Here is a 15,827-nt window from a genome sequence, read left to right on the forward strand (position 1 = left end):
CACCAAGCCAAATGCAGCCAAATGTTCTAAAAACCCCTTTCCTTCGTTGCCTCCTACCTAGAAATGCAAGAATTGGGAAGGGGAGGAGAGGAGAGGAGAGGAGAGATTGTCATGCACCTCGCAGGCCACAATAACTGGCTGGGGGAGCTTGCATTTGAGTTGCCAGTTCTCAGGTTGGGTTGACCATGCAAAGGGGCTTTGGGCTACCTTGACTCTGAAGAGTACAGTGGTACCTCGGGTTACATATGCTTCAGGTTACAGACGCTTCAGGTTACAGACTCCCCTAACCCAGAAATAGTACCTCGGGTTAAGAACTTTGCTTCAGGATGAGAACAGAAATTGCACAGCAGCGGCCTGGTGGCTGCGGGAGACCCCATTAGCTAAAGTGGTACCTCGGGTTAAGAACAGACCTCCAGAACGAATGAAGTTCTTAACCCAAGGTACCACTGTAATTGCATCAACTTTACAAGAACACTTGGACAGGAACCAAGTTTTTCTTCTCGTCTTCACTGTTTATGCGTATGGGAGGTGAGGAGGGAGGGGAGTTTCAGCCACTTCCTGATAATTTGTTTTATAGAGAAACAAAAGTAGTTTCAAAGGGCCTGCCTGGTGCCTACGGAAGGAAATGTAGCGCTGCCTTTTTCTCTCAGATCAAAGCACTGCCTCTTTGGCCTGATGCTTTCGAGAGATATTTTTAGTAGATTTGCTTCTTTCATGCAACAGAGAGATCCCAAATATCTTGAAAAACGGGTTGATTGATTATTTCAGTTCATGTTGGGAATACTGATCTGGGGAGCAATATTTGAGCACCTTTTCTCTTTTCATGGTTTTTGTTGCTTATATAGTTCCATTTATGCCCATAGAGCCTCACAGAGTTGTAACAGTATTGAGAGAGGCTGAAATTGACACTCCCTATATCTGCTGATCTGAAGATACAGTGCCATACCCTGCTGGTGCTTGGCACATGGAATATTTTCATCTGTGTTTCCTGGTGGTTCCCAAGGGTTCTAATGTGGCTTAGGGATCTGGATCAGGCCAGCAGACCAGATTCTCTGTCCCCTAAATCTATCCCCCACCTCGGGCTAAATATAACAGGTTGGCAGGAACTCCTCCTGTTCAATCATGTGGCATTACAATGACACTGAGTGATGCAGCACTTTAGAGTCCCAACAATCAGCTGCTCACTGGGACGTCAAAGCACCATGTTGGGTTCTTTAGGATATTCCTCTTTGCTGATGGTTTCTGCAGTTCCTCTTGGCTTATCTCTGTGTTAAGCCTTTTTGCAGTTCCTCTTCGGTCATCTGTATGTTAGACTAGTTAAGACTTTTTATCTATTAGTTAAGAGACTTAAAAGAATAATAATTTGAAGCAAAAAACGAGATGTGACGTTTTTGTACCATTGGAAGAGTTTCCAGCTACAGATTCAATGAATTCAGGTGCATTTGGATGTCTTGAAAAGCTACCACCCTGAAGTGAATTGTGTGGCACCCCCCACCCAGGTGAATCAAAATGTTGGAAGGTTGTGAGTCTAAGGAATGGGTAGGCAAACTAAGGCCTGGGGGCCGGATCCGGACCATGGACGGTCCAGGAATCAGCGTGTTTTTACATGAGTAGAATGTCTCCTTTTATTTAAAATGCATCTCTGGGTTATTTGTGGGGCCTGCCTGGTGTTTTTACATGAGTAGAATGTATGCTTTTATTTAAAATGCATCTCTGGGTTATTTGTGGGGCATAGGAATTTGTTCTTCTTCTTTTTTTCAAAATATAGTCCAGGCCCCCACAAGGCCTGAGGGACAGTGGACTGGCCCCTGCTGAAAAAGTTTGCTGACCCCTGGTCTAAGGACCTTTCCAAACTTACCATTTATAGTGATATAGTTGCTGGGTTTTTTTTTTTTTTTGTTATTTTAAAAAATGGCATGGTTCCAGAACAATATAGTCAAAAAATCCATTTCTTTCTATTTCAAAAAAAATAATCAAACTTTTGGGAGAGATCCGGAATAGTAATAGTAATTTATTATTTGTACCCCACCCATCTGGTTGGGTTTCCCCAGCCACTCTGGGCGGCTTCCAATGAAGATTAAAAATACATTAAAATGTCACACATTAAAAACTTACTGGAACAGGGCTGCCTTATCTGAATAAGGTGTCTGAATAAATTATCTGAATTTAGATGTCTTCTAAATGTCAGGTAGTTGTTTATCTCTTTGACATCTGATGGGAGGGCGTTCCACAGGTCGGGCGCCACTACTGAGAAGGCCCTCTGCCTGATTCCCTGTAGCTTAGCTTCTTGCAGTGAGGGAACCTCGCTGTTTCCATTTGTGTGGCATGTGCCAAGCATGGTCCCAGTTTCTGTGCAGGAAGGGTTGTTGGGTGCGGTTTGGGAGATGCCTGTCTTGCACCCTGTAATGGGTATGAGTTACTCGTGCGTAAACTGGTGCCTTTCTCAGTTAATTTCCCATGTTAAACCTTTCTAACTGCGCAGCCCCTCTTTCCCGTGGCTGCCTCAGTCACTGGCAGAATCCGTCAGTGGGCGTTTCTTGAACCTCTTCCAGCATAAAAGTTGTTTGACACCCAGTCTCCTCCTCCTCTCACTGCGCGGTAGTCTTCTGCGCAGGGAGGGCATGGGTAGCGGAGGACCTGGGCTCTCCTCACTGATCTCCAGTGAAGAGTCCTGGAGCCCTTTCTCCAATTCCCCCTTTGGCCCCCCTTTATCCCTGGTGTTGCACCGATTGGCTTCCCCCTCTACTGAGCTATTTCTCCCCCGGCTGCTGGGTCCTTCCCCAGCATCATCTGAGAGCCTCCCCTTCGCTTCTCACTCCGATGTCAGTTCCCTGACACACCCCTTCCCCTCTGACCTGTGCAAGTGGTCTGTGATCTCAGCTCAAAGAAAAGAGATGGCAGAGAGAGAGATGATGGTGCTGACTCAAAGTCCTGCCCACGACAGCAGTCGTTAGCTACAGACAAAATTTCATCACAGTAGCCAGGTTTTCCATAGCTCAGGCACAAACGTGGTTCTTTTTCTAATTTCCTGGTATGCCCCACAGAGGACCTTAAGGTCCATGAATAATCATAGTTTAGAGGTCTCAGGCCCTAAGGAAGTTAGATTATCCTTCACCAGGGCCAGGGTCTTCTCAGTGATGGCTCCGACCTGGTGGAATTCTCCGTCCCTTGAGACAAGGACCCTGCAGGATTTAACTTCCTTCCGCAAGGCCTGTAAGACAGAGCTATTCCACCTGGCTTTCAATTTGAACCTGGCCTGATCTTTTGTTCCCCTTCCTTCCCTTCCCCTCCCCTTTTTGTGAAGATTGCCCGCTCTGAGATCCCACAGCTGGTTCTCCCCTGGTCTCCTCGCTGGCCCAAGCGGGACTAATTTAGCCAGCTAGCCCTGGTGATCATCTAATGTTTATTGGATGGATTTTCCCCTTAAATTGATTTTTGATTTTATTGTTATTTACGCTTTATACCGTATTTTATGCTGTTGTGTGGGTTTTTTGTAGCATCAATTAAGTGTTTTTAATTTGTTGTTAGCCACCCTGAGCCTGGTTTCCTGAACCAGGAAGGGTGGGGTATAAATAAAAAATTATTATTATTATTACTACATACAGGGTGTTGAGCATTAAACACATATATACCCAAAGGAAGCATGCGCCTAACTCCAATGTGTACTGGGCTGGAGGAGCACAAGAGTACACAAGGGGTGTGACTAACGGACACAGAACATTTCTCAACTTGGGCACAACCCGCCATTAGTGTGGAAAGGAAAACCCCACACTCACAGTCTAATAATGGCAATGTGTGAGCAAAAGTGCAGCCGGGGCAGCTAGAAATTCACTCTTGAAAACGTTGGATCAAACAGCTGCCAGACCACTATAAATGGTGAGCGTGGAAAAAAACCCAGTGTGATCCCTGTTTCCTAATGAGTCGCCCTTCCGGCCTGCTGAACTGGTTGTTGAACGAGCTACCAGCAGGCAGCCCTTTCCCAGAAACCAGATGTGCACTTGGTGCTGTTACTGGGCGAAAGGGCAAGATGGGGACATAGGAGCTGCCTTCTTCCAAGGCAGATTGTTAAGTCCATCTAGGCCAGGATTGTCTATGCTGACTGGCAATGGCTCACCAGGTTTCAAAGAGGAATCCCCCAGCAGAACCTGGTACCTTCTGCATGCAAAACATGAACCTAACCGCTGAGTTACAGGCTTCCCCTCATGGCTGTTCGGTTCAGGGAGTTCCCTTGAGACACACTGCTGCTCACTGTGGTTACCGTGACTATACTAATAGATGCCTTTGTGTATGTGTGATCTGGTAGCTTTCCCAATTTAAGTAACCAAGACCCAGATCTCCTGTGCTCTGGATTTCCCTGGGCCTTCCATTTATTCCCCTGTGGCTCTTGCGTTGCCTCGGGTGGGCCACACCGGCTGTTGCCCCAGGCACAAGATTGTTAGGATGTGTGAGATTTCAACACCCAGTGCTGCCTCAATATAGCTGGGCTCCATTGAAAACAAACCGGGAAATTACCGTATTTTTCGCCCTATAGGGCGCACTGGCCCATAGGGCACACCTAGTTTTTTTTGGGGGGGGGGGATAAAGAAAATTTTTTTATTTCCCCCCCAGGCACGGGGCTGGGGAAGCCCGAGCTTCCCCTGACCCCAGCCCCCAGAACAGGCTACTATCCGCAAGCCTGGGGAGCCCGGCGGGAACTCCCGCAGGCTCCCAAGGCTTGCGGATAGCTTCCTGAAGCCTGGAGAGCGAGAGGGGTCAGTGCGCACCGACCCCTCTCACTCTCCAGGCTTCAGCGAAAGCCTGCATTCGCCCCATAGGACGCACACACATTTCCCCTTCATTTTTGGAGGGGGAAAAGTGCGTCCTATAGGGCGAAAAATACGGTACCTCTCCGGACAACGTAATGACTCTTCCTTTATTATCTCTGCAATCTCCCGGGTGACATGGACACCGTTAGGCCATTGAATGTGCATGCATCTCCCTCCCAGCCACCCCTTCCGAGTGGCCCTGGGCACAGGCAAACCACGCTATGCCACTAGGAAGGGCCCAACCATCTAGTGGCGCTACAAAATGGCAAGAGTGAGAAGATGGGTTCTTAATAGCTGTAAGACCTGTTGCAGCAGTAAGAACAAATTCAAAGAGCCCTGCTGGGTCAGCCCCAAAGGCCCATATAGTTTAGCATTCTGTTCTCTCAGCGGCCAACTGTATGCCCATGGGAAGCCAGTCAGAAGGACCTGATTGCAACAGCACTCTCTCCACTGGTGATTTCCAGCAAGTAGTAGTCAAAGGCATAGTGCAGGCATAGGCAAACTCGGCCCTCCATATGTTTTTGAGACTACAATTCCCATCATCCCTGACCACTGGTCCTGTTAGCTAGGGATGATGGGAGTTGTAGTCCCAAAACATCTTGAGGGCCGAGGTTGCCTATGCCTGGCATAGTGCCTCCAACAGTGGAGATGGAACATGCCCTTTGTGGCTAGTAGCCACTGATAGACTTATCCTCCATGATGTGTACCTTCTCTCAACACATTGTTGTCTAAGCTGCAGATGAACCCCACAAAAGGGGTTGTAATTTCCCAAGGCCGAGCTGAAAAGCTAGGGGTGGGTGGGAAGACTCTAGCCTTGCAGATGTAAGATTTAGGAAGTTTACACTCTGAGAACGATTGTGGGGATTTCTTCTGCGTTGGGTACAAATGTTTATTTCAGACTGTGCTGTGGGTGGTGATGAAGTGTCCCCAACCGTGGAGCAGCTGCTTCAAATGAGCTACTAACACTATACAGTGGTACCTCAGGTTACATACGCTTCAGGTTACATACGCTTCAAGTTACAGACTCCGCTAACCCAGAAATAGTACCTCGGGTTAAGAACTGTGCTTCAGGATGAGAACAGAAATTGTGAAGAACAGTTCAGGTGAAGAACAGTTTCAGATTAAGAACGGCCCTCCAGAATGAATTAAGTACTTAACCTGAGGTACCACTGTAGTTACGATTTGGGGAAGGGGTGGGGAGCACTAAATCCTAATACAGTGGTACCTCGGGTTACATGCGCTTCAGGTTACATATGCTTCAAGTTACAGACTCCGCTAACCCAGAAATAGTACCTCGGGTTAAAAACTTTGCTTCAGGATGAGAACAGAAATCGTGCTCCGGCGGCAGCAGGAGGCCCCATTACCTAAAGTGGTGCTTCAGGTTAAGAACAGTTTCAGGTTAAGAACAGACCTCCAGAACGAATTAAGTACTTAACCTGAGGTACCACTGTATTTTATCACCCATTATCCCACCCCTCCTTACAACAGCTGTATAAAGTAGACTAGGACACCACGTTAAGGTCTTTGGAATACAAAGGCGGTATATAAATGTAATAAATAAATAAAATATCTCTTTATTAGAGTTGACAGCTGTGGCTGTAGCTTGCCTAAGGTTACCCATAGGCTTCATGGCTGGGCTGAGATTTGATCAAGCCAAGGAGCTGTGACTTGGACCAAGGGGTCCAAGTGTGCTGCTAACCACTGAGTTGCTTGGTGTTATTCATACATCCGGACCACACTGTGTGTGCATACAGCCACATGTCACCACCCAATTTACTGGCTGCAAAAAGTGGGAGGCCGGGGAATTTGGGAAGAAGAAATGAGGGTGGAGGACGCTTGCTACCTCGATTTTCTTGGGATAATCACTGGCAAGGTCATACATGCAGAGTTTGAGATGACACCACATTCATAAAAACATAAGAAATCATTACACATTATAAAGCTTCCCTATACAAGGCTGCCTTCAGATGTCTTCTAAAGGTTATATAGTTATTCATCTCCTTGACATCTGATGTGAGGGTGTTTCACAGGGTGGGTGTCATTACTGAGAAGGCCCTTTGCCTGTTTCCCTGTAGCCACTGGCGGAGGAAGAGGACTGCGGGGGGAGCGCACCGCCCCCAGCAGCGCAATCCCCAGGGTGACGTTGCGACTGCTCCCCTGCCTGCGCTGGGCGCCATGCCCCCGGGACGTGCGCCAGCCCTGCCCCCACCTGCCCCCCGGTGCCGGAACATGAAGCTCCACCACTGCCTGTAGCTTCACTTCTTGCAGTGAGAGAACCACCAGAAGGCCCTCAGAGCTAGAGCTCAGTGTTTGGGCTGAGTGATGGGGGTAGAGACACTCCTTCAGTAACAAGGGGAATGTCCTTCCCCACACAAAGAAAAGATGAAAAGCAAGAACAGGCCACATCAAGTTCCACACGCCTGGGAGAACAAGAAGGCCTTTGCCCTTGTCCCCAGAAACCCACTAAGTTGGTGTTACTCAGTATGTTGCATTGCTATCCAAATATTTGGCTGCAAAGGCAACCATGTCTCTCTAAAATACAGCACTGGGCAATACTGCAAACCTCTTTCAGAAGGCAAATCAGTGGGACAGAGGAATAAGAAATCCCTTAGCTTAACTGGGACTAAATCAAGTCTACGTCTAATTTTTAAGGGTCAGACACTTCAAAGAAAGCATTGAATTTATTCATGAATGCCGACTTGGAGGTCAGAGCTGCCTTGTTCACTGGTACGTATTTCATTTAAGACTATTCTACATTTGATTATTCCTGGTTTCATGCTCACTGGTCTGTTTTCAGGCTCCCCTCCTTAGGTTCTCCCCTGTGAAGATATTTTGTAGTCCTGTAACCCTTTGGGTAGGGACGTGGGTGGCGCAGTGGGTTAAACCACAGAGTCTAGGACTTGCTGATCACAAGGTCGGCGGTTCGAATCCCCACGACGGGGTGAGCTCCCGTTGCTCGGTCCCAGCTCCTGCCAACCTAGCAGTTCGAAAGCATGTCAAAGTGCAAGTAGATAAATAGGTACCGCTCTGGCGGGAAGGTAAACGGCGTTTCCGTGCGCTGTTCTGGTTCACCAGAAGCGGCTTAGTCATGCTGGCCACATTACCCGGAAGCTGTATGCTGGCTCCCTCGGTCAATAAAGCGAGATGAGTGCCGCAACCCCAGAGTCGGCCACGACTGGACCTAATGGTCAGGGGTCCCTTTACCTTTACCTAACCCTTTGGGTTCCCTCTGCTGATACATTTGGTGTGTGAACTGTGTGTCTTGGCTACGTAAGGATCCACACTCAGCTCTGAATTTCAGAAAAGGCGAAATAATTTGAGACCACTGTTGTGGTGGTGGGGAGGGTAGGAGTATTTTGGGTATAGGGTTTCAGCAACAGTAGCTTCTATGATCTTTCAGTTTGGCAAAGGTAGCTTTTCCACTGAATGAAGCTGGAGTAGAGCTGGGTCTGCACAGATCACGACAGAGGGAGGCTGGTCGAGCCCCATCAGCCTGATGCTTAGCCAAATGGGAATCTTCTCAGCGCATCGGCCTCTGCTTGACTTCAAAACAGTGTTCTGGGATGAGCACAGGGCAGGGCAGAGATAATTTGGGCCCCATTAGATTACCATGCAGTCTGGCAGGATGCACCCTTTTTGCTTCTCAGCCTTTCCAGTCTTAGTCATGATCCTGCCTTCCGCTCCCGAAGATTGGGGGAAGCAAATGCGTCTCTGAAGCATTGCCGCTTCCCCCTGTTGCTTATTGTACTGGAGAGAGGCAATAGGCCCACTTTCGTCATTCCTTCCATGGGTCCAGAAAAAAATGTGGCATTGAGAGCCGGGCTATACCCCCAATGTTGCTGAAGCCTGACTGTGTGCATGCATGTATACCACGTTCCAGCTGTGCATTGTTCCAAGTTGCACAGAGCATCTATGCTGCTGAAGGCATGAAGGTGCCCATTTTAGGTTGCCTGCTGGTGCAATGTCTTTAGAAATAAGGTTCATTGAGGGCAGGGCATCTTTACCAAACTACAATTCCCAGAATTCTTTGCGGGAACTCATGCCCACTGAACTGGTATAAGCTTGTGGCGCATTCCTGTAACATTGGTAATGATTATAATTATAATTTATTATTTATACCCCGCCCATCTGGCTGGGTCCAGCCACTCTGGGCGGCTTCCAACTGAATATTAAAAACAATACAGCATCAGACATTAAAAACTTCCTTAAACAGGGCTGCCTTCAGTTGTCTTTTAAAAGTAAAATAGTTGTTTATTGCCTTGACATCTGCTGGGAGGGCGTTCTACAGGGCAGGCGCCATTACCAAGAAGGCCCTCTTCTTGGTTCCCTGTAACCTCGCTTCTTGCAATGAGGGAACCGCCAGAAGGCCCTCGGCGCTGGACTTCAGTGTCTGGGCTGGATGATTGGGGTGGAGACGCTCCTTCAGGTATACAGGACAAAGTATTTTCTGCAAATGCTCGTATTTTGGAACATTGCCCTCATGTTCAGCACTGCACTGCTTTGGGAAGTATGCCTTGCTCTGAAACTTGAAATTTATACACTTGTTGAATGAGAATCATCATTATTTTGTATGGTTTGTTTGTTTGTTTTTTAAAAAGAAAAACATGCTTTCTGTCAAACCTAATGTCCATGATGCGCTTTCAGCTTACTATAACCTCTGTGTATCTACTTGTCCACACCTGCTTGGCAATGCAGCCTTGCAGGCGTTTCCAGGAGTGCCACCTTGGTTGTGGCCTACATAATGACCATCACTGATCTCGGCTGGGAGGATGCGCTGTCGGTGGTGCGAGCATCGAGATCGTGCGCCAACCCAAACGCGGGCTTCCAACGGCAGCTGGAAGAGTTTGAGAAAACTGAGCTTGCTCATGTAAGTACGTAAGGACTCCACGCGAGAATCAAGGTTGGGGAACTCCTCTTAACCTGAGAGGCCCGTTCCGTCTCTCCGGTAGCCTTCTGGGGCCACTTGCCGGCAGTGGGTAGGGCCAGAGCAAGACATTTAGCAGCAGCTTGGCTGCAGGAGTTGTTGGAAGGAGGCATACAAGGCATCATCCAACCATCTTAGGGACTCCACTCTGCATTTACTCCTTAGCCATTTCCCGAAGATATCCCACAAGGCAGCGGAGGTGAAGGATCAGAGTTTACCTTCTCCTAGATGGGCTACCTTCCCAGGTTGATGAGCCCCACCTGCCCCTCACTTCCCTCTACAGCAGCCTTTCTCAACCTGTGGGTCCCCAGATGTTGTTGGACTACAACTCCCATCACTTCTAGCTACCAAGGCCAGAGCTCAGGGATGATGGGAGTTGTAGTCCAACAACATCTGGGGACCCATAGGTTGAGAACCACTGCTCTACAGCATGTGCAGAAACCGCCTGCTTGACCATTGGACCCACTATTCGTCTCATCCACTCTGTCTGCCAGAGCCTGTCTTTGCATGCAGAGGAAGTCCCAAACCTGCCAAGCATTTGAGACCCATCAGCTACCCTCACCTGGCCAATCAAAACCATTTCTTGGGGTGTGGCTGCTGTCGCATGCTGACAGCTTCTAGGAGCCACAAGTGAGAGCTGAGCGCAGGGTGGGGACTACCCCAGAAGAATGGGAATGTGTATTAGTTTACTTCACAGTGTGGTAATAATAATAATAATAATAATAATAATAATAATAATAATAATAATAATAATAATAATAATTTATTTATACCCCGCCCATCTGGCTGGGCTTCCCCAGCCACTCTGGGCGGCTTCCAACAAAATATTAAAATACCGCAATAAATCAAACATTAAAAGCCTCCCTAAACAGGGCTGCCTTCACATGTCCTCTAAAAGTCTGGTAGTTGTTCTCTTTGACATCTGTTGGGAGGGCGTTCCACAGGGCGGGTGCCACTACCGAGAAGGCCCTCTGCCTTTCTCCCTGTAACCTCACTTCTCACAGTGAGGGAACCACCAGAAGGCCCTTGGCACTGGACCTCAGTGTCCGGGCAGAACAATGGGGGTGAAGACGCTCCTTCAGGTATATTGGACCGAGGCTGTTTAGGGCTTTAAAGGTCAGCACCAACACTGTACAGCACTGGTAAGCCTTTCCTCCTGTGTTTGGGGGGCCATCCTGCTTTTTGTGCTGGGTGGGGCTGTGGACCTCTGCCCCCAAGGCCTTTCTGGATGGCAGCATGGATCTGACATGTCAAAGGTCCTCTAATATATGATGCATTCATTAGTACATTTTGGGCAGCTCAGTGCATTTGTAAAGTCTGTTTAGCCCCTTATCTTTTAAAGAAGAGGCAAACTGGCTTTGTTAGAACATGCTTGGTAGCTCTGAATCGGCTGCTGCATATAAAATGAATGTATTATTCAGCTCTGAATATTTGTTTCATCTCAAAGGCTTACCGTTCCCAAGCTATGGAGGAGTAGAGTCCATGGAAATAAACTGACTTTACAGAGGGACTTTCCAGCCTGGTTGTCTCCCTCCTTAATTTGAACCCTCACAGTCATTTCTGATCTGATAAAGTTTTGACTTGAAATGATGGATTGTCCTTGCATTATGCAAATGGTGTTTAGGAAGATCATAGCATGTATGTGGGTTTGGCATTTTGTGCTGTTCTTTTCTTTCCTTTTTTCCAATTCCATGTAGGAGAAGAGTCTGCAGCTTTCATAAAAAAGCACATGCTATCTTGCGAAAATACATTCCTACAAATAGGGGCTGCTCCATCCATCTTGCCCATATGGCAGGGGTACCATGTCCACCTGCCATCATATATATAGCAAAGGTGAAAACCTGCCTGAGCCAAAGGTGGAGTGGCAGGTGGATCAGTTCCCAGTACAGTGGTACCTCGGGTTACATACGCTTCAGGTTACAGACCCAGAAATAGTACCTCAGGTTAAGAACTTTGCTTCAGGATGAGAACAGAAATCGTGCTCCGGCGGCACAGCGGCAGCAGGAGGCCCCATTAGCTAAGGTGGTGCTTCAGGTTAAGAACAGTTTCAGGTTAAGAACGGACCTCCGGAACAAATTAAGTACTTAACCCGAGGTACCACTGTATAACACTTTGAAAGAGGCTCTCAAGTCAAGACGAAACAATCATCTGATTGGTGGGTCTTGCTGAGCCTCTTTGAAAACGCCATCTTGTGGAACACATTGCTTCCCCTGATGTCATTGGAACATCGGGTGATTGGCAGGTGGGTAGCCCTGCCTACCTGTCAAACATGGCCTGCGAAGGTTAGGGGAAGTAACCTGGCTTGCAGACCAGATCGTTTTCCTCATCCCTGCTATATATGTATGCAGTGCTTTTTTTGGGGGGTGGGGACGACGGACGGACGCCGGGGTATCCCCACATATCACATGACATGACACTTGATGGGCAATGCCCATCAACCTTGCGGTGGGGCCCTCCAATACGTTATCGGGTGGACTTTTGCCCCTAGGAGCTGGCTCCTATGCTCTGTGTTATGTATCTGTTGCCAAGAAATGGGCAGTTTTGATGTTGACTGCTAACAGCATGGAGCTCTAAGCAATGAATCCTTCTCAGCTCAGTGCGTCTCTATAGGAAGTGTGCATTGCAGCCCTGATTCCTGCTTTCCCCTGCCCCTTCAAGTCATGTGACACCTCAGAATAAAGTAGCTGCCAAGGATGAGTGAGGTGCAATCCATCTCTCCTCTTCACCTAGTGCAGTCTGAGGCATTTAATGTTCGTTTTGCTTTAAGGATGGTCGTGCTCAGAGTAGCCAATATGGCGGCCTCCAACTCTTGTTGGACTCCCAACTCCCATCAGCCCCAGATATCATGACCAGGAGTCAGGCATGATGGGAGCTGGCTCTCAATAACATCTGGAAAGAGATCCCAAGAGTTAGAGCCAGGGGAATAAATTGACTTAAATTCATTCATTTAATTCTACCTCCCTCCGTTAGTTACCCATTAGGGTAAGCGCTGCTTTTCTCTGCTCCATGAGCCTTTTCAAAGGAGCAGAAAAAGAAACCCCCTTTGGCTAAGGTTATTTCTCTCTCTCAGCTATGTTTAGCCATTTCACAAATACTTTTAATCTGATTTTTTTTCCCTTTCAAAGGATGCCGGCTGTCCCTTCCTGGTCCCCCAACGGAAACTATTTCCTGTTTGTTTTATTTAAAGACCACATTTCTGCCAGGCTTGTGTCCACCTCCCACAACTAGAAAACTGCTGCTGCTACTACTGGGTTGGCTATCCTAGTATGAGAATAGTTGGGAGAGAGATGCTGCTGCCTTCATCCTTTACTCACCTTCATAGTTGGCACTCCTGTCATTTATATATTCCCTTTCTATTCAATGTATAAATATTATAAGCTGCTGCAATCCTAAACACACTTGCTAGGGCAGGCATCCCCAACGTTCGGCCCTCCAGATGTTTTGGCCTACAACTCCCATGATCCCTAGCTAACAGGACAGGTGGTCAGGGATGATGGGAATTGTAGTCCAAAACATCTGGATGGCCGAACGTTGGAGATGCCTGTGCTAGGGAGTGGCCCACACGGAACTAGGAAGCTCTTCATACCAAGCTAGACTGCTAATCCATCTAGTAAGTACTTTTTCGGGGGGGGAGTGGGGGAACTCACCACAAAGTTTGTTTGTTTGTTTGTTTATTGTGGGCCCAAGTCACAATGCCACAGCCCTGCCCCACCCTGGTAGTGGCTAAATGTAAGATGTGATTAATAAACTCAAGCAGACAATGATCTGAATTAGAAATGGCCACAGCTTTATTGATTCCAGATAGAGGTGGAATTCTGGCTCAGGCATTGGGTGTATATCTGTTCCAAACTCCTCCCCCCCCCAACTAACAAACAAAAAACAAATTTTTAAAAGGTAAGGGAACACAGTTCTGCCAAGTTCAGTGTCCAGTTCTGGGCACCACAATTCAAGAAGGACACTGACAAACTGGAACGTGTCCAGAGGAGGGCAACCAAAATGGTCAAAGGCCTGGAAACAATGCCTTATGAGGAACGGCTAAGGGAGCTGGGCATGTTTAGCCTGGAGAAGAGGAGGTTAAGGGGTGATATGATAGCCATGTTCAAATATATAAAAGGATGTCACATAGAGGAGGGAGAAAGGTTGTTTTCTGCTGCTCCAGAGAAGCGGACACGGAGCAATGGATCCAAACTACAAGAAAGAAGATTCCACCTAAACATTAGGAAGAACTTCCTGACAGTAAGAGCTGGTCGACAGTGGAATTTGCTGCCAAGGAGTGTGGTGGAGTCTCCTTCTTTGGAGGTCTTTAAGCAGAGGCTTGACAGCCATATGTCAGGAGTGCTCTGATGGTGTTTCCTGCTTGGCAGGGGGTTGGACTCGATGGCCCTTGTGGTCTATTCCAACTCTATGATTCTATGATTCTTCTATGATTCTAAGTTCCTGCTATAAAAATAAGCCCTGCATCTATCTCAGTTTTATCGACAGTGATGGAGAGCAGCTCTTCAGGATTTCAGATGGAATTTTCCCCCATCCCTTCCGGAAGACACCAGGGATTGAATCTGGACCCTTTTGCAGGGCAGAGTATATGTTCTGCCACTGCACTCGTCATTCCTCTTAGTGGGGGCTTCTCACTTAAGCATGCCTAGATTTCACTGATAGTCTAACTGTGAGTGGTGCATAGTACATTTTAGCTTGTGCATGGGCTGTTGTTGCCCAAATTTCATTATCTTTTCTAAAACAAGCATTCTTTGGATCAAACCTATCCATTCTGAAGGAAACCAACCCTGAGTGCTCACTGGAAGGACAGATCCTGAAGCTGAGGCTCCAATACTTTGGCTTCTTCATGAGAAGAGAAGACTTCCTGGAACAGACCCTGATGTTGGGAAAGATGGAGGGCACAAGGAGAAGGGGACGACAGAGGACGAGATGGTTGGACAGTGTTGTCGAAGCTACCAACATGAGCTTGACCAAACTGCGAGAGGCAGTGGAAGACAGGAGTGCCTGGCGTGCTCTGGTCCATGGGGTCACAAAGAGTCGGACACGACTAAACGACTAAACAACAACCACAAAACAAGCATTGGCCTGATTCCGCAGACTCTACTTGTTTTCTCTTCTTTTTAAGAAGGGCAGATGGGTTCAAAAGCCTTTCTTGGGGGGGGGGTTGGCCCAGCTTAGCTTGTGTGCGCAGAATTTGTCGAGGGGACAGCTCCAGATGGGTTGAAATGGGTGACAGGCAGCCAAGAGGAGGAGCCAGGAGACACATCGAGGGGAACCACAGACATATGTTGGTAGCAGTAGCCAGGCCAGGCCTACATAAGACTACCCAGTTATAGACAACAGGATGGCAGTACAATAAGTATTTAATTCAAGCTTATGCTGTCAGAAGATGCAGCCATATATTTGGATAGACAGTGGTACTTCGGGTTACCTATGCTTCAGGTTACATACGCTTCAGGTCACAGACTCCGCTAACCCAGAAATAATACGTCGGGTTAAGAACTGCTTCAGGATGAGAACAGAAATTGCACGGCTTCAGCAGTGGGAGGCCCCATTAGCTAAATTGGTATCTCAGGTTAAGAACAGTTTCAGGTTAAGAACGGACCTCCAGAACAAATTAAGTTCTTAACCCGAGATACCAATTTATTTGGTTTTTTTTTAATAAGATATTTATTGAAATTTTCAGAAAGTAAAAACAGACAAAAAAGAAAAAATACAAAAAAGAGATACAAAAAAGAAAAGAAAACAGATAAAAATAGTTTAAAAAAATAATCCAATCATCATATGTGTTTCAGTAACTTATTTCCCGGACCTCCTCACACCTCCCTCCTCTGTATTCCAGTTCATTATTATTCCAGCAAATCCTTCCCCTCTTTCAAATCCTATCCCTAATTCATAAAATTCTGTCATCCACATTCTCCTAACATTCATCAATTTTATAAAACGGTCCTAATGGCAAAAAAAAAAAAAAAAGACAATCCAATATTCATCCAGCGTCTCTTCCTTCTGGTCGAGGTACCAATTTATTTGAAACCTGTGCAACACTACCAAACATAGGTGCCGAGTTGCGCCTGACATTGGGGAGGCTAATGTTGCACATATTC

At 47.3% G+C, this 15,827-nt stretch overlaps 1 protein-coding gene and 1 long non-coding RNA gene across 2 annotated transcripts in view; both read left to right on the forward strand.

Annotated features, from left to right (window-relative positions):
• The window catches only part of LOC310714428, a 119,659-nt gene that overhangs the window by 67,947 nt on the left and 35,885 nt on the right, over positions 1-15,827 (forward strand). The gene's annotated exons all lie outside the window — the stretch shown is intronic.
• The window catches only part of DUSP22 (dual specificity phosphatase 22), a 55,281-nt gene that overhangs the window by 34,148 nt on the left and 5,306 nt on the right, over positions 1-15,827 (forward strand). Inside the window, exons 5-6 of the mRNA XM_083519753.1 lie at positions 7,458-7,532; positions 9,501-9,672. Of these exons, the coding sequence (XP_083375879.1) occupies positions 7,458-7,532; positions 9,501-9,672 (247 nt within the window). The remainder of the gene's footprint in view (positions 1-7,457; positions 7,533-9,500; positions 9,673-15,827) is intronic.

This window comes from Podarcis liolepis, assembly GCF_965112155.1.
Source record: "Podarcis liolepis genome assembly, chromosome: 8".
Lineage (NCBI taxonomy): Eukaryota > Metazoa > Chordata > Lepidosauria > Squamata > Lacertidae > Podarcis > Podarcis liolepis.